Source organism: Serinus canaria, chromosome 2, assembly GCF_022539315.1.
Source record: "Serinus canaria isolate serCan28SL12 chromosome 2, serCan2020, whole genome shotgun sequence".
In the NCBI taxonomy this organism is placed as follows: Eukaryota; Metazoa; Chordata; class Aves; order Passeriformes; family Fringillidae; genus Serinus; species Serinus canaria.
The window spans coordinates 5825157-5844270 of record NC_066315.1 but is presented as its reverse complement, the minus strand read 5'-3'; the positions used below and the strand labels follow the sequence as shown (position 1 = coordinate 5844270).

Genomic DNA, 19114 nt, shown 5'->3' with positions numbered 1-19114 from the left:
TGCTGGCTTGTTAACTCTTAAAATACCAGTACTCTGGGGAAAGAGCATTTTAAAAATCAGTGCTTTCTTCTGCAAACCTTGAGTGGTCTGAAGGTCTAGAGTGTAATGCAAAAGATGTCACTTGCACCAAGGAGTTATCAAGTATTTTCACATCTACTGCTGTGGACTGGGTGGAGGAATCTCTCTTTGGGATGTGGTAATGGATGTTTGTCCTTCATCAGTGTAAGACTGGCTATAAATTGTGCTTGTGCTTTTTTGTGCACTGCACTTCCATCAGCTCTTACCCTTTGAGCTGAAACACACCATGGTGTCTGACCATCGGTGATTGCTCTTGTGCTGGGGGGAATGCAGGTCAGACTGGCAGCTAAAATGTGCATATTCATTCTCTAGAACATGAAGAAATATGGGGATTTCTGTCTTAGTGTATTTTATATAGCATATGAATGGTCTTTGATTCCCCATCAACACAGTGAACCCTCAAGCTTTGCTGCAGCTCAGGGCTCTTTGCAAAGAGCTGGGCAAGCATCCCCTGCATTCTCCTGCACCATTTCTTGTCACTGAAGCCCTTGGTTCCTCTGAAGGTTTGGTTTTCTCAGGTCAGGAGAGAAGAGACCCCAGTTGGCACCTGCTAACAACCATCCATCATCGTGCTGGATCTGAGGTTTGAACTTCAAGATCATTTATAAGATTTTCTCTCTGTCACTGCTTCCCCTTCAAGTGGCTGGCGAGGAGAAGCTGTGATGTAGCAGAAATCTTAGAAACCTGATTTCTAGGTAGAGATAATCTTATTCTACTGAGAGCATTTTCAAATTATTTCTTCCTTGAGTTTCCCACTTGCTCATGTAATCTGCTGATGAAGTGACTCATCTCTATGGTGTGTTTGAATTCTGGTCAGTGATGGATTTTAAAACAGTGATTTTTGAACCAGTTCCATGGTTTAGAGTGGTTGTGGTTTTTATTGCCTTTCTTCCTCCATCCTGCTGAGAAAACTGCTCAGCTCCAAGCTTTGATTATTCAAGTAGAAGAGGGTGACAGAAACACAAACAAGCATCATTTAGTTCTTGGGGACACGTTTTCCTGATGCTTGACCTTTTGGACTTCCCACATCTTCTTGTCCATTTACATGCATTACAGTTTTTCCAATTACCAGTGAATTAAATTTGGAATTGTGGTATTTGGAAATGTCAAGCAGAATCAATAGAAAAGCACTTGGGGCCCAATCTTAGTAGACTCAGCACATTTTAAAGCATATTTGAAATGTCCCTGCTGATAAATCTCAGGGGACCCTGTGTAGATTATAAATTGAGGTGCTGCTGTTCTGGTACCAAAGTTCTCTGTGGCTTGCCAGGTGTGTTGTGTTGGACACACATCACTCTCTCCCTGGAGAAGACCTTAAAAATCAGGAGCTCTGAAAAGCATTTCTTCTGGTGACAGTGTCACAGGATGATGAGGACAGTGGGATGGAGCAGATGTATGTGAAAAAGCTGGGAAAGGCATCACCACATGATTATTGCTGTTCTTTAAACCTCTGCACTCTACAAGGAGATGCTCCCATACCCTCGTTCCTCTGCCTGGAAGGAAATTCATTTTCCAGGCTTGCTTTGAAAGCTTTTCAAAACTTCACTGTGTGTGGGGCAAATATTTATGAACATACGTGATTTCTCTTCCTCCTCCCATGCTCTTTGCAGACCCCATGCTGGCTCCTGAGGAGAATGGAGAGAACAAATGGTTGTGTTCTAAATGTCATTTCAGAACTTGCTGCATATTTTACTTAGTGATTTGTGGAATCTGGTCAAGACTTGCCCTCTATTTGATTTTCAGGAGTGCAGTTAGAAATACCTTAATCTTGCAATTAAGCTCTAATATTTTCTGTTACAGAGGCTGCAAAGTTTGGCTGCTGAGACACATTGCTGGTAGCTTGTGTGCAGAATGCTCAGCCCACAAGGGGCCATTTTTCATGCCAAAGAGTAGACTCTGCTGTTACAAGCCAAATAAATGATCTGCTTAATGCTTTTATAAATGCACACCTCAAACTGAAAGGGGAAAAAAAAATTAATAACTTTATGCCTGTTTGGAAACTTGTGGTCTGGGGGAGAAAACACAACCTTGTCCTTATGGAATTCCTCTGCGGAGCAAGGCATTTTCTGGGTGTGGCTGTGCAAAGGAAGCCTGGAGGTGTCTTCTAGTGACCTGGGGGATGGAGGAGCATCATTTCAGAGATGTTGCCTGGGGTGGCATCCTCGGGGCTGGTCACACATGGACAGGGAGCAGCTCAGCAGCTCCGGGGGTTTGGATGGGATCTGCAGCTTCTCTTGCACCCCCTGCCATGCACAGGCAGGCAGGCAGCAGCACTGCCCTTTTTGGATCTGTGACTTCGTGCTTGTCGGGGCTGCCTTGAGTTTGATTTCATTCTCTTGGGTGTAGCTGAGGACGAGTATGTATCTGTGCAACAAAAGAAAAAAAAGAAAAATAAATTAGGGATTAGGCCTTTTTTGTGTGTTATTACTAATCTGATTTGAGCTCTGCTGTCCAAATTGCCTCGTTTGTGACCCAAAGTGCATTTAAACATGAACTGCAAAAGCACCACAGCATTAAATGCTTTTGATTGATCTCCCTGATGGTTTTATTAAAGAACTAAAACCTTTTTGGGGGAGACAGATACAGTTAGTGATGTGAAGGGAGAAATGTAATTACATTTTTGGCTTTGTCCTTAACTGAAATGATACAAAATAGGATTTTTCTAATGGATAACTAAAATGATCTCTTCTTTAAATAAAATATAGAAGTGACCCTCTGAGTTCAAGTCAAAAATGCTCTGCTTCCAAAAATTGATTAACTGCTGGCAACATTTCTGTCCTGCTGCACACCGGGCCAGCCAGCAACCTGGCCAAACCTCCTTGGATCATTCTGCCTGGCCAGAGGAATGATTTACTAAACCTTTTCCTGAGTGATCCTCCCCTTTGGGCCAAGAGATTACTCTCATCAGCTCTGTGTGCATGTATGTGTGTGTGGACACTCAATATTTCACTCAGCTGAGTATTGCTGTCATCTCACTTGGCTCCATCCTCCCTCTGCAGGGTCTGCCTGGTTTTGTGGCCTTGTGAGAAGCTGGGATGCTCCATGTCCTCCAGGTCCTTTTCCTTCCTGTGCTGTTTGACTTAAAATATCAGGGAGATTATTCAGAAGAATGAAACCATTGAAATGAAACCAATGAAAACATCCTTTCCCTGAGCTGGTCCTAAAACACACTCCTTACATTTTATAAAACAGGTTCTGCAGTCTGTTTGGGGGAAAATACTAATGAAGATCTAATTCTTTGGAATAGTTTTCTTGTTATCGTTTACTGACTTAAAACCCAAGTTAAAAAAGAGATATATTGGGGGGGGGTTGCTACACAGATGTCCGTGGAAGCTGTGAAGTGTGAGTCATGGTGTGAATTTAGAAGCCCTGAGTTGTCATCCCTGGTGAGCAGGGAGGACATATTTCTTAATATTAAAGTTCCTTTTTTAATTTTAAAAGAAAATGTCTTAAAGCCTCCTGTCCTTTCGAGAGTAGTTGTCAATGGCATCATTGCAGGTTTCCATGGCAATATATGTTGAGATAATAGATTAACAGCCATTGATTGACTCAAAAACTTGGAGCTCTTTTACTGTGGGATAAGCCAAATCTATTGACAGAAAACAAAACTCCAAGTACTATCTTCCCTTGGCGTCACACCTTTGCTTCCTCAGTCCTGCCTGTGCCCAGATTTACCTGATCTGGCTTAAGAAGCAAAACATTTTGCAGTAATAAATCCTTCCAATTACCCATCCCTGCATCCAGCTGGTTGGATGGCGCATCTCTGCCTGGACAAACCCTGGCCACTGAGGTCCCCAAAGGTGGGGTGAAGTTTTGGCTTGAGGAAGAGGCTCTGCAGAGTCACAGGGGCTTGCTTCTGCTCTGCTGTGTAAAGACTTTAGTGAAAGAACAGGGGATAAAAGCAACAAGTCTCCAAATCCTCATGTGCAGCTACGTGCTTAACCACAGATGTCATCACGAGTTTGATGCTTTGCCTAAAAATGTATTTAGCCCCTATTATGTAAGTACAGCAGGAATGAAATCACCCTGCTTGGGGAATATGTGCTGGAGCAAGGCTTAGAAATCTCACATTCATTTTGGAGAGATGCAACTGGGTGGTCTCTCCAGAGCAACATTTTCCAAACATTCTCATTTGCAAGCCTTCTTCAATCTGGTTTGATTTGGAATTTCTAGCAACAACTATTTGAAATTCTTTAATTTGCAGTCCTGCACGTGATTTCTGGGCAGGTGTCTGGCAGAGGGAGGTCTGGGAGGCAGCAGCCCTCTTTCCCTGCCTTTCCCTCCCCTCCAGTGCCTCTGAGAGCGCTCCACACATGCTGAGATTGTGGTCCCCCACTGAAGGCTGTGCCAAAATGCAGCTGTGGGTTTGGAGGCAGCTGGTCTAGCATCCCCTGGGAAGGGGGTGAGTGGCTCATCCCAGCAGATGCTGCGCTGCAAGGTGAGCTCCCAGCAGCTCCTGATTTCCCAGCTCTGCTCATCCTGCCATGGTTTGAGGGAGAGCTCTTGAAAGCAAACCCAAACCTCAAACAAAGGACCCGACTTCCATAATCACACGTGCAAGAATGCATCCGCAGTTGCTTAATTGCTGCATGCAATTACCCTCCAAATTAGAGGGCAATTACCCCAATTCAGTGCACAATCTCCTCCGTTTTATATTGTAAAATTACATGTACAAATAGCTATAGAGGGACATAACGAAGTGTTTGCAAATAACTTCAGTTGCATACACTGTTTCATATAGAAAGCCCGGTGGTTTTGACAGTCAGGCAAACAGACTGTCTGGGAAATCACTCAGTGTTTATGCAGACTATTTTGACACATCCCATCTTTTCGTATATACTTTCATTTTAGGTTTTCAAAAGGGGACAGGCAGAGATAAAGAGCTGAGATTTATAGCAGCCTTCAGCCTTGGGGAAGATATTCCCTGTGTATCTAATTATGAGTTAGGAGCCTGGCAACTACTAACACCTAGACCTGGAAGTTGCTACACTGGATCTTGGCTATAATTTAGAAGCTGTTGGATAATGATGCAGCCTCAGTGATCTGTCAGCGACTCCAAATTAGGAGAGCAGGGTTTAGTCTCAGATCAGCAGCAAGGTCCCATGTCTCAGCAGGCTGAAGTCCTTCAGTTCATGAGGATCTTTTTTTAATGAGCTCCCTCTGTGCCTTGTAACTCCCAAATAGAGGCAAGAGGTCTTCCCGTGTCTCATGGTGCTTCGACTGCTCTTCCCATCATTATGTGCCTCAGATGGGTGCTGGAGGTCTTGCTTGGCAAAAACCTAGTGATACTCCAGTCATTTGGAGCAGAAAATTGACCCAGGGGGAATCCGCATAATGACAGCTTCTCAGGACCGAGGTCAAAAAGTTTATTTCCACCCCAAAAATGGGTGATGGTGGGTAGCCTCCCTCTGCCTGCATGATGTATGGGAGTTCTTTGGGCTTGGTATTTTGTGTAAAGGTATTTCTGTGCAGCTTTTGTTCGAGGACAAGCCACGCTGCGTCATCCCCGAAGCGCTGGGTGGATGCAGTGGGATGCCAGAAACCCATCTGCTCCTGCAAAGCCTGATTGTTCCTTAGACTTTGATTCCAAACAGGACATCAGGCTTTATTGCTTAAATGACTATTTGTGGATTGTGATATTAAAAAGTTGATTGTTTTTGCCTGGCTGCTGGCACGAGGCTCTTTTCCGTGGAGAGAGCTGGGGCTGAGAGTGGGATGCAGTGCTGGGGATGCTGTGCTCCTGCTCCATGTCCATGCTCCTGCCCCACATACATGCTTCCACTTTGCAACTTTTTTTTCCCCAATTTTGCTCTGTGGCTGGTGGAATAGTCTTAGGCAGGAGAGGAATGGGGGCCCAATAAATGAGACCAGGTTCCAACAGCGATCTTCAAACACTTGCTTAGCAAAGGTTTTAATATCTCGTTGCACCCAAGTCCCATTGATTTTTTGTCAAAAGTTGAGCAGATCTCTGGGGTGTTTGGTTGCCTTCCCAAATGAGCAGAATGTTACCAGGCAGTGCCACCAAATGAAGGCACTCAGGAGCTTTCCTGTGTACCAAGGCTGCTATGAGGGAGATGACAAGAGTGAGGAGGGGGAAAGCAGATCTGTGGGGACACAACCCCTTTAACCTGTCTCAAGCTGTGGTTTGTGACTGCACTGAAAGACTTTTGTGTCAGGAAAGGCTCTTTTGGCCAAAATGAATGGTGTCACTTCTGTCAGATGCTCAGGTTTGGTACAAGACTCCTCTTGAGCCAGGTTGTATTGCTGGGGGCACAGTCAAATCCTTGTTGTGCTGATGCATCAGCTGTGTCCAGTGGAGGGAGAGAGACAAGTGCTTCTTGCACATATCTTGGGGGAACACCCAAGATATATGCAAGATATGATTCTTCTTGCAACTTGAAATGAGAAGGACATGGTTATCCATGCCTTTGTCACTTGGCAGAATCATAGAATAGTTTGAGCTGGCTGGGACCTTTAAAGGGCGTCTAGTCCACTCTCCTTCAGTTGAGACATCTTCAACGACATCAGGTTGCTCAGAGCTCTGTCCAACCTGACCATGAATGTTTCCAGAGATGAGGCATCTACCACCTCCCTAGGCAACTTGTTCCAGTGCTTTATCACCTTCATTGAGAAAAATATTTCATCCTTATATCAAATCCAAATATTTTTTTCATTTAAAACCATTACCTAATGTCCAGCTCAGTGTTTCTTACAGACCTACGGTGACCTTGGGGGTATCCCTTGCTCAGTGGGGGAAGAGGAGGCAGGAAAACCTACACAGCTTCCTGGGGATGGATGAGCAAAGCTCACATTTCCTTCTCTTAGTCACCACCTTTCTCTCTCAAAGGGACAAGCCCCTGTTTTGACTCCCCCTCCCTCTGCTCAGTGAGGGTTTTACCGCAGTGAGTGCAGAACAGGCAGTTCGCTGCAAACTTTGGTCTCTGCGTGATCCATTACAGAGCAAGGTGTGAGTGTTTCTTGATGAGCTAAAGCAGCAGGTAAATTAATACCCAGACCTGGAGCCATGCCCCTTCCTGCTGAGACCATCTTGGGTACAAACAGAAGGGTTTCTTGCAGTCGTGAGCACCCAGCGGGGCGAGGATCCTACCAAATGGCTTTTAAAGAGATCTGAGAGCAGGTAACAAACACACAGGTTTTTAAAGTGTCTTCTTAATGCAAGCATCCTTAGGAGCTGTTATAAAGAAAGCATACATCTATTTAGTCATCTCAAACTTTTTGCATGCTTTTATTCAAATCATCTAAACTTTAACAGCGGGGGGAAAATTGGGAAAGGCCTTTTTCCTGGCGCGGTCGCTGTTTGCAGAGTTGGGTTTGCGTGTTTGCAAGCAGCTCTTACTCTTCAGCTGAAACTTGTTCCAGAAAAGACAACTGTCTTGGGGGAAGGGAGCCTGGGCTCAACACAGGATTTAGGAGCCTTGGTTTGCTGGTCCCAGAGCCGATACAGCTCCTGCTTCACATCTTTTCAACATTTCCTTTCCAAAGCACAGTGGAAATATCAAATCTCACCACAGCTCTGTGCATCGCATTGGCTGTCATTTATGGTGGGGAAAACAGAGGCTACACAATATTGCCTGAGGTTGCAGATGATGGTGGCTGAGCTAGGATTAGATTTTGGGGCTGCTTTCCAGTGAAATCGTTCATTAAAGCTTCTGGCTTTCTGGGAAACAGAGTCGGGGAGGGAGAGGAAATTTCTGTCTTGATCCAAATCGATATTCCATTTGGGAATGATAGAAATGATGTTACAAAGTGTATTTCCAGGAGTGGAGAAGAAGTGAGGATTCGGTGTCAGGTACCAGCTGGAAGCCATGGGACTTATTACAGTGAAGGTGGTGAAACTCTAGCCCATGTTGTCCAAGAGGTGGTGGCTCTGGAAGTGTTCAAGGTCATGTTGGATGGGGCTTAGAGCAACCTGGCCTAGTTGAAGATGTCCCTGCTCATTGCAGGGATATGGGATTAGATGACCTTTAAAAATCCTTTCCAACCCAAACCATTCTATGATTCTATGCAGTTAACATATTTATTATTTCCTTTGTAAGTAAAAAGATACTGCCCTCCACCCCCACACACAAGAGAAAGCTCTTTTGCTTTCCTGCTGATTTAACCAGTATTTAGCAAAAATGCTTAATCTGCCCAAAAGAAGCATGGTGTAAGTATCAAGAGAACAAATATCAAGGCTTTAACAAGGAGTGTCAATATTGACATTGTTCTGTGTTGAGGGATATTGGTAGGTTGTTTTCATTATTGTAAGCAACTTGTCAGAGGAAAACTCTGATGGAGCTTTGCAAGAGCTGATAAAACCTGCAGGTGCTATTGAAATTGAGCTCTTGTTCGTGTGTGCTTTGAATATAATTTCCAGTTTCAGAAGTCAGCTTTATGACATTCTCATACCCTTATTCCCTTGCAGTCTCTCCCAAGATGCAGATCAAGCAGTCTTCCTAAGAAGTGTTATTGAAGGATTGAACACCTCAGCAGCTTGCAAAGAGATCTTCCTAGTGTGATGAGTTTGCCCTGTGCTATGAAAATTACCCATTGCTGAGTCCAGGTGTTGGGATTGGGAGCAGGTTGGATCCATCACCCCTAGCTTATTCAGAACTGTGGTTTTCTAGGCTTCACAGAGGTCTGGCTATTTTGGGAGCACAGCCCTTTTATTTCACCATCCTGAGGGACCTATTTGTGTTTTCTACCCAGCTGTCAACACATTTTATTGAGATACCTACATTTTCCATGATTGCAATCCATCAAAATAATGGCCAGGCCTGACCTTACCTTAGGTTGGGTAATCCCAAGGAGAGATGGCTGCAGGGCATTTCAGGATTTACAGAACCATCATGGTACAGGGCTCACGGTATCTTTTGTGTTTGTCTGCTTGCAAGATGTATGTTTGTTTCATTCTACATTTTGTTTTAAACTAATCCTCAAAATGCCACAAAGCAGAATATTTCCAGATGAAGAGAGGATTTCCAAGGTTTGGGACAGAACAGGTCACCTGCAAATATCAGTGTTCCCTTATTTGACTCTGGCTTTAATGGATGTGTCTGCAGTTGTATTTCAGTTCTGCCACATGATAGCTATGGGGGAATTGTTTCCCTGGGGGCAGCAGGAGCTCCACAGTCCTTTGGTACAAGACTCTAAAGGAGGGAAGACCCACAGGCTATGGAGACTCCTTTGTTTGTGGTGGCCAAGCACCCATTTGGGGGTGGCCAGCATTGTTTGGGGAAAAGAATTTCTGTGGCTGAAGGTCTTGCTTGGGTGGAGAGACACCATGAGCTATGTCAAATGCAGCTAAAAACATGGCATTTATTATATGGAGTCTTACCCAAGTGAGCCTGAACCAGGGTCTAAGTGAGGAATGGCTGCTGGTCTGGCCCTCCTCTGCAGGATGAATATTACTGGGTCTCAGTTACATTCTTGAAAGAAATTGTGCATTTTAAGGTGGTGTTTCCCAAAGTAGTGGTGCAGAGGGAGAGTAACTCCACTCCATGACATCGCAGCAAGCATCAAGTGGCACCCTGGCAGGTTATCTTTGCTAAACAAGGTTTCTGTGGTTAGACATTACTGGGTATGTGTTGCCTTGTGCATCCCCTGTTTTAGGGTCCTAAGGTTGAAGCATTTTCCAGAGGAGCTGGGAAGGTCTCAGCTTGACTTCACCATGAGCTCCTGTGTGAGCTTAGGAAAAACCTGACCTCTCTATCTCCCACCTCACCCCAGAGGAAAAGAATAATCTCCACGCTGTGCTGAAGCTCTCACTGCTGAGCTGCTCAGCTCCTAAGGAATCAAATGCATGATCACCTAAAACAGAGCCATAAATTCCCTATTTCTGATTTCACCTGAATGTTCTTGGGGCTTGGTTTTTCAGGGCCAGGCCACGGGGAGGCTGAGACAAGGGAGTGCATCTACTACAATGCCAACTGGGAGCTGGAGAAGACCAACCAGAGCGGCGTGGAGCGCTGCGAGGGCGAGAAGGACAAGCGGCTGCACTGCTACGCCTCCTGGAGAAACAACTCGGGCTCCATCGAGCTGGTGAAGAAAGGCTGCTGGTTAGATGACTTCAACTGCTATGACAGGTAATAGCCCAGCTGGTTTATCCAAATACAGGCTTAATGGACCCTCTAAGTGTAAAAGTTGGTGATTTTTTTTGCATGGAGGAAAAGAAGGCAAGTCCAAGTTAATTGGCAAAAGCATCTCCTGTAATTGCTTCTGTTGCTAATACAGCTCTCAGAATTGTCACTTACCTGCTTTGACTTTCTAAACAGAAGCTGCAAAAATCACTTTTAGGGGTTTTGTGTTGTGTTCTGTTTTGTTTGTTCTTTCCCTAGCAAAGCTTTCATAATTCTGGCATTCTTTGAAAAACCTGTCCTGTACCATCAAATGAAGAGCAATATGTTCTTCCAGGAGCATTTGGTGATAGAAGTGAAAACTTGGAATCATTTGGAGCTGTCTAGAAAAGCACAGATATCTGGGGGTGGTTATAGGTTGAGATATTCTGACGTTTGTGATGTTGCAAAAAGTTCCACTGTTCTTTGGCTGAGTGAAGAGGAGAGCCAGGAGAAAGAGTGGGGAGCAAAAGCAATGTGAGTTTGTGTGTCGCTGCTTGTTGCAAGCTGAAAAGGAGTGAGGTTTTGTAGTGTGAAGGCTCCAGCCTCATTAAATAGCTGGGAAAATTAACTAGTCTTTTCTCACTTCCCTTGATGCAATTCTACAAAGGGGGAAAGAATTACAGCTAAAGAAAACAGCCCTATGAAGTTTCACAGCTGAAAAGGACAATGTTGAGTAGCTCTGAGCTCAGGGGTTTTGTTAAAAAAAACCCAAACCACTGACCAACCAACCAAAGCCAAGCCCAGCCCTTTCAATAAGGATTAGCAACATAAAATTCAAGGATTTTCCTTGATAGAACACCGATGTGGGTCGATCTCACCTTTGTGCAATTCTCAGCTCTGCATCTTTGTAGCGTCTCGTTCTGAAAGTTTTAAGAAGATCAGGTGCTAAGCTGTGGGGTTAAGCTGGAACTAGATTTGTCCCATGGCTGCAGTGTTTTCACCCTTTGGTGCTGTACACTTCCCCTGCTTTTGTGCCTGCTGTCTTGGCTTATCTCAGCTGTAAGTTGTTCCTCATCTTTGTTCTATTATTAGCTCCAGAGTTACTTTCCTACCACACCTATTCCCTTGCCAATTGAGTAGCCAGGCTCTATATATAGTTAAATTTTTATTCTTTCCCAATAAATCAATCCTCCTTGGCCCATTAGTCATCTTAATGCCGATTCTTCTGAGAATAGAAGGTCACTGTAGTTTCCTACTTGCAAGCAGAAGTGTTTACTGTAAACAGATTTCTCCTTTCAGTGCCTGCTCTCATATCCAGTGACACTTGTATTGTCACTGAGTGTCTCTGCAGGGATGTAGTGTTTCTTAAACTCTGTCATAATGTGTTGCTCTGTTACAATGGTAAAAAGTTTCCCGGGCTCCTCACCAGCCTTTTGCAGCCCTAGAACTGAGCATCCAGTATTCCATTGCCTGACTTTTCAAAGCCACAAGTTCCAGGGCAAAGCTAAAAGTCCTTTTGAGAATTAAAAAACAGTACAAATATCGAGAACAACATTTGAAATAAAGGTTAGCTTTAATTATATAAAGGAATAAACCCTCTTTAAATGCAGTCCTTTTCTTTTTTTCTCTTGCCTTGAGTCCCCTTGGCAGACTTCCATGCAGGCAGTGTTGCATCCCAAGGTGGCAAAAATGGCTAGGAAGATGATTTTTCGATCAGTGGTGCTGTGCTGATGCCCTTTGTGTCCCTGGCACCTTTGGATGCCGAGTTTCTGGAAGCAGCCTTGGCAGATGCACCTGTATTCTGTGTCCCTGGATGCAGGGCATGGTCCTGCTCTGGCTGCTGCAGCTGCTTTTGGAGCAGCACGTGCTGGGATGTGCCAAATGCTGCCTCCTTTGTCACCAGAATGTGGAAAGATTTTGGAGTGCAAGGGTTGGGACGTTGAGGGTGACGGCTCCTTACTCTGTTCTTTATCTTGAGGAAACAAGAAGGTGGCACATGTACATTTAAGGTTATAGGAAAAAGGTAGTGTTTAAAAATCGACTTGTGTGCTCTCGTTTATTTACACAGCCCTGCCGGAGAGGTCATGTTCACATTCCCCTGCAGAGCACGTGAACCTCTCTGAAACGTGCCCTCCCTGCCACAGAAAAATGTGTCATTCTCTCCCTCTGCCTCAGCTGTAGTATTTGCTAAGTGTAACATGTCATACATACCTGGATGGCTTCACTCAGAGACAGGGATAATGAACTGCAGATGTGGAGCGGGCTGTTTTCACTCATTAGCTTGATTTTTTTAACCAACAGATTTAGCAAAGGATGTGTTTTCTATTGAAGGCTCCAACACTGATGCTGTTAAATCCAAAGAGCTTGTTATCTGATTTCACAAAAAAGCATCTGGAAATGCTGTTTAACTTGTTGAAACATCTTTGTTCATTTGAATATGTCAAATGGCTGCTTTTTTGCTTTGAAGTTGAAAAAAATGAGAGCCTGAAAAACAAACCAAGTGCTTCCCAGCTGAGACCTTGGAGGAGACAGTTTGGCTATAGTCATTTTTTTCCCCCAAAGGGAGAAAAGCACTGAAAACTACCCAGTGCTAGGTTTGAAGAAAGCCCTTTCCATTCTTCTCGTGGCAGTATGTCAGTGATAACACAGAAAGGGAGGCTTGGCATGGGTTCAGAAATGAGTAATAATGTCAAACGCTTATGATTGTTTTGCTACTTCCTCCAAGTGGTCGAGGGAAGGAAGTTATGCATATAATTTAGCTGGGCTTCAGGAAATAGTTTGATACAGTTCTCTGTGGAGAGGAGCTCTGCAAGCATAATAACTAAAACCAGAGCATAGCACAGCAAAAGGTGGCAGGGAAGGGAAGCAGCATTTAAGAAACAGAAAGAAATGACAGGTAAAGTACTGCAAAAATCACTGCACATCTCTTTTGGCATTGATCTGTGGGGAGAGGGAGGATGTGTGGAAGTGGAGTTGGTTTGATCCATGGAAGTCCCCTAAGGCCTTGCACAATGTGGAAGGAAATCTCAGTGCTGGGAAGGCTGTAGCAGTACCTGGATAAGAGGCAAAGGCAGAAAATGAGAACTGCAACCTGATTTTCTTAAAGGTTTTTGTGCAGAAATGAAGGAGATAGCACTTGAAAATTAAACTTAAAAAGTCTAGAAACAAAATGAGAATCATTGGAGCCTCAAATGATTAGGGTTGGAAGGGACTTTTAAATGGATTGGAAGGGACTTTTAAAAGATCATCTAGTTCCAGCCCCCTGCCATGGGAAGGGATAAATTCCACAGGACCAAGGATGATCCAAGTCCCATCCAACCTAACCTTGTAACGCTTCCAGGGATGAGGCATCCACAGCTTCTCTGGACAACATCTTCCAGTGCCTCACCACCCTCACAGTAAAGAATTTGTACCATATATCCAACCTAAACCTGCCCTCTTTCAGTTTAAAGCCATTACCTTGAGCTATCACTGCATGCCATCAGACCTGCAGCTCTCTCCTGCTGCAGCAGGGCTCTGGCTGCTGCTTCTGGTGCCCTTCGAGTGTGCAGAGCTGGTGATGCTCAAGGCTGTGGGAGCAGCCTTAGCTCAGCCCTCGTCATGTGTGCTTTATGGCACAATCTTTAATTGCATCATCAAATACTTCTCTGCCCTGGCAGTGTTCATATGGGCTGTGGGAAAGTCACTGCTCAGGGACTGAGGCGTCTCTCTGTCGTTTTTCTCCTTCTCCTTCTCTTAGCAGCAGCGGCTGTTATTTATTACTCACCATCTAATGCCCTCAGTACATATGGAAGCATTTGTTTCCCTTGCAGTCTTTTCAAGGGTCTTTGCTATCCACTGGGGTGTTTGAGTGCCAAGTTGTTCTCCATAAGTGGAGACTGCTGATCTGTGCAGTGCAGCTGCAGGAAAAGGTGTGTGGAGAAGACAATTCGGGGCAGGTTGGCTCCCAAAGGCAAGAGGAAGGAGTTGGCTGACAATGTTTTTCTCTCCCCTTCATTCCGTGTCTGTCCCTCCCTGGTGCAGGCAGGAGTGTGTAGCCACAGAAGAAAACCCTCAGGTGTTTTTCTGCTGCTGCGAGGGCAACTATTGCAATGAGAAATTTACTCACTTGCCTGAAGTCACCGGCCCAGAAGGTGAGTGACTGGGAGGGTGGGGAGTTGGGGGCTCTTCCTCTTGACCCAGTTTCCAAGGACTTTACTAGAAATATAGAATGTCCTGAGTTGGGAGGGACTCACAAAGATCATCAAGTCCAACTCCTGGCCCTGCATAGGAAACCCCCAAGATCCACACCATGTGCCTGGGAGTGCTGTCCAAAAGCTCCTTGAGCTCTGAGCTTGGTGCTGTCACCACTTCCGTGGAGAGGCTGTTCCAGTGCCCATCCACCCTGTGGGTGAAGAACCTTCTCCTAATATTTGTCCTAAACCTCCCCTGACTCAGCTTCATATCAACATTGAGTTGTCAGATGTTTTGGTTATGAAGTCAGAAATCCTTTTGCTACAGTTCTTTAAGAATAATTTTTTAAGGTTGTTTCACTCTATGGCTAAGGCTGTACCGACAGTACTGATGGATCCCATCAGTAAGGTTAGGTTTTCTCTATGGTGGACAGTTCACTGTGGGATGTTACAAAACAAAATCCCACACAAGGGGAAGAGGGCAGAGTGATTTATAAAGCATGGATTGAGCCTCAAACTCTTAAAAGGTGTTTAACACCTTCCTCTTTAAATTCACAGGTCATGAGTTTTCAGATACCTTGAGCATCTGGAATTTTTGCATTTGATTCTGTTTTGTTGGTCTGGGGATTGAAAGGGAAAGGCTGTGTGTCAGCTTTCACAGTCTGTGGATATGCATCAAGGAAGAAAAGTAATAGCAGGACCTTCTTCAGAGACTAATAAAAAAACAACAATTCTTTTAGATGTATAATATTTAAAGTATCATTCAATAAAAACTATTAAAAAAAACAGGTGAATCTTTTCCTTAAGTTGCTTTGAACTATCTGCATTTACTGAGATGTTCCAATAGACCTTTATCAGATTTTCCTGGGCTGTCCTGATAGGTTTTTAATTGTTTACATGGGTTATATTATCTCCTGTTATTAATGTACCCGTAGCAACCTAGTAGCAAATATTCTTTCTCTCACAGTTTTTTGTTTAATTTGGCAAGTCTTGCTATTTTTTCCTTCCCTGTCTCCAACATAGCAACATGGCTCCATTTAGTATTCCCATTGTTTGTGTCTCAACTGCACTGATGTAATTTGGAACAAGAACTACTGTGGGAATAGTGCATTTGATTGTGGCTCCGACAGCATTTTACTAAAAACTGACAACTTGTCAATCACTGTGAAAGGTAAAGCAATGCTGCAAGGGATTTCGAGCTGTCTTAATACATGTGGAAGGGTTAAGAGGAGGAAATGTTCTGCTTTTATGTATCCCAACAAGAAATACCTAGCTTAAATAAAGGTCAGATGGAGGCTCAGCTTGCAAAGTGTGGTTTGGGCCATTGTAACTCCATTACTGACATTACTTCTATGGAGAAAACCATGGAGCCTTATGAATGCTGTTGCTTTACATACAAGAACTGTGAACATGGAGTTGAATCTGATGTCATGTTTATGTCTTTTTGTTTTGTTTGCCCTCAGCAATGTGCTTTTGCCCATTTATCAGCCAAAACCCAATGTTTGGATAACCTTGGCTAATGTATCAGGCTTAGATACCATATGTTTAACTCATTCAAGCCCTGAAAACCCATTTTCAACTTCAGTTTGCCAGTAGACACTTGGCCAATACTGAAAACCATTCCTCCACACCTTTCATGATTCATTATAAATCCCTCTGATGGATGGGGTATTTGGACCAAATTCCTTCCTGAAGCGTCCTTTGAACCCCAAGAATTCTTGGTTCTGTAAAAATGGATTTTTGCATCAAATTCAGCATTATTGGGCTTGAATGAAACAAGGAGAAAACTTCAGATGTCACTCCCTGTTTAGCTTGTGTATAAAGATGTGGATTCTTGGTGTAACTGTACCTCAGTTCTGTTTTTAGCACCTAGTCATACCCCTTTACATCTACCTTGGGGAATGTTTTTCATCTGTGGAGCTAGAGCTTGGCCAGCCATCCCATCAAACACCAAAGGTGGTCCATGTAGCATTGGAAGGCTTACTTTGCTGACACCCAGTGTAAATATGTCTAAAGACCTTAGACGCCGAGGAAAAAGGTTTGTCCATCAGTATGAACCAGACTGTAAAGATGATTTTGAACCTTGGGGCTCTCATCATGGGACATGCCAGCCAGCACTGTCAGCTTTGGATTGGAGGGACACGTGGGGTTTGGTTGCCTCTGGATGTGCAGCTGCATTCCTGAAGCTCCTTTTGCCTCTCTTACCCTGCTCTTTTCTCCCAGTCATATACGAGCCGCCGCCGCCGCCGCCCTCGCTGCTGAACATCCTGGTGTACTCCCTGCTGCCCATCGCCGTGCTGTCCATGGCCATCCTGCTGGCCTTCTGGATGTACCGGCACCGCAAGCCTCCCTACGGCCACGTGGACATCATTGAGGTCAGCGACTCTCCCCCCTTTGTTTGGGCCTTGCAAAGCTCTTTTCAGGTGGCCCAACTTTTCTTCTTCTCGGGATCTCTGCTGGTCAGAGCGACCCCGAGATGCATTAGAAAGTCTCTTTTTCCCAGCCTGGTGGTCAAAGAAGGAGTCAGGATTCTTCTGTTCTGGTTCTCAAGGTTGTTTATTGTATCTTATCTATAAAATTCTTTCTCCAACCCGCCAAGGTCTGGCAGGTTGGGTTGAGGCACACTGCCCACCTCAGAGGTGGTGTTATCTTTTTATACTGAAAACTACATGTACACTATTTACAATAACTTCCCAATCCCCATCACCTATGTTAGACAGTGAGTTTCTACTCTAAACCAATCTAAAAACGCCAACATCACCCAGAAGATGGCGGCCAAGAAGAAGAAGAAGGAAAAAGGACAAGGCATGGCCAAATTCCTCCATCTTGGGACCCCGAGCCCCCATGCTAAAACCCTCAAAAATCTATTTTTCACCCTGTAATAAATTCACTATCATTCTACTTAAACTTTCTTGATTTATAATTCTTCATATAAAGGTTGGTAATTGTTTTTTCCAAGGGCTAAATCAAAGGTACTGGGGTCTTGGGCCCTGTGCCAAGCTCTCTGAGCCCCCCGGACAGGGGCTCGAGTCCTCCAGGGCAGCCAGAGTAATTTCCTGGTTTCTGACACTTCTCTGCTTTTTGAAGTTGGTAGCACAGTTGGCCTCCATGGAAGTGTCAGACTGATGGGTTTAGGTGGGGTTACCACCATGTCTGAGATAGCTGAGGGAGGGATTTAAGACAGCCCTGCTTGGTTGCTGCTCTCCCTCCCAAACTCTCAAACCCATTGTCTGATTTCAGACAACTTTGTAGAGCATCAGAGATCTAAGAGATGATAAAGTTCCTGGCTGCTCTATGAGAAGGGGGAAGATGCTTTCCCTGATGAAGCTCAGGTTTTATGAACCCTCAGAGAATGGTGCAGGAAGCTTTGGGGTGGCCTAATTGCAGCCTTCCAGTACCTGAAGGGAGCCCATGAGAAGGATGGAGTGGGACTTTTTACAAGAGCATGTGGTTACAGGACAAGTGGGAATGGGTTCAGATTGAAAGAGAACAGGTTTAGATTAGATATTTGGAAAAAATTCTTCCCTGTGAAGCTGGTGAGGCACTGTACAGGGTGCCCAGAGAAGCTGTGGCTGCCCCATCCCTGGCAGTGTTCAAGGCTGAATTGGATGGGGCTCTGAGCAACCTGGCCTAGTGGAAGGTGTCCCTGCCCATAGCAGAGGGGTTGGAACTGGGTGACCTTGAAGGTTCCCTTCCAACCCAAACCATTCTATGATACTGTGAGCCTTTCCCATCTGAAAGCAGGTAGGACAGAGCTCCAACCCCACAGGTTCTGCAGGGTCACATTGTTCTCCTGGACAAATGCAGAGTTTAAACAGATGTGATCTGTGTGATGCTGACAGACCTGTTCACTGCCCATGGCTGGGGTGGCATGGAACATGCTAATGTAGTGAAGAGCAGTGGGAGGTTTTAGATGTAGTTGGCTCTCTGGTCACAAAGATCTCAAGGTTTCCACTTCCAGCAGGACATAGCCCTGAGGACATCAGTGTTTTACACCCAAAATAACTTTTGCTTTGAAAACACAGGAGAATTCAGGTTTTGTCCTGAGCATGGCAGGCAGTAGTGTCACAAAGTGACTCTTGGAGGTGTAGATTGTTATATGTGTTCTGTACCAAAACCCTACAAAGCAAGTGAGACAGGGAATTTCAGGCTGTTCTTGCTGCAAACACTGCACCTAAATAATTTGTATTAAGTAAATGTCACTTCACACTTCTTTCCTCATGTGCAGTATCTCAATTCCTCCCCTCCTTTTATTTTACAGTCCAGCTTCAGCTGGTGACAGTGTTTTTTCTCTTGTGCAGGATCCTGGCCCACCACCCCCTTCTCCCCTGGTTGGCCTAAAGCCCCTGCAGCTCTTGGAGATCAAGGCAAGGGGACGCTTTGGCTGCGTGTGGAAGGCTCAGCTGATGAACGACTATGTAGCAGTGAAAATCTTCCCTATTCAGGTGAGAGGGACACTGCATTAGGTTCTTACTTGCCAGGGGCTTCCCCACCAGTGCTGAGATGCTCTTAGTGCCTGTAGAGACTATGGTTTTTGAGACCATAACAAAGATACATTTGGGCTCTTCTGCTGGGGGAAAAAGTTCAAGGACCCTTCCTTCCTACACTTCTCCCTGCATTATCCCATTACCAAATGCTTCCTGTAGTAGTACTTGTTGGGAGAAGGGCAAAAACAAGCTCATTCTGAAATCTACAGGGTATGTTAACTTCCCTGCAAAAGCCTGTGTTGTTTAAATGCAGCAAGGCAGGGTGCAGCTGCAGTGCCCAGAGTGCACACAAAGAGCCAGAGCCCTGGCTTTGTGTGTC

At 44.8% G+C, this 19114-nt stretch overlaps 1 protein-coding gene across 1 annotated transcript in view; it reads left to right on the top strand.

The window, feature by feature from the left end:
• The window catches only part of ACVR2B (activin A receptor type 2B), a 109893-nt gene that overhangs the window by 69069 nt on the left and 21710 nt on the right, over nucleotides 1-19114 (top strand). The window contains exons 2-5 of the mRNA XM_009085790.4: nucleotides 9956-10163; nucleotides 14160-14269; nucleotides 16532-16683; nucleotides 18610-18753. Of these exons, the coding sequence (XP_009084038.1) occupies nucleotides 9956-10163; nucleotides 14160-14269; nucleotides 16532-16683; nucleotides 18610-18753 (614 nt within the window). The remainder of the gene's footprint in view (nucleotides 1-9955; nucleotides 10164-14159; nucleotides 14270-16531; nucleotides 16684-18609; nucleotides 18754-19114) is intronic.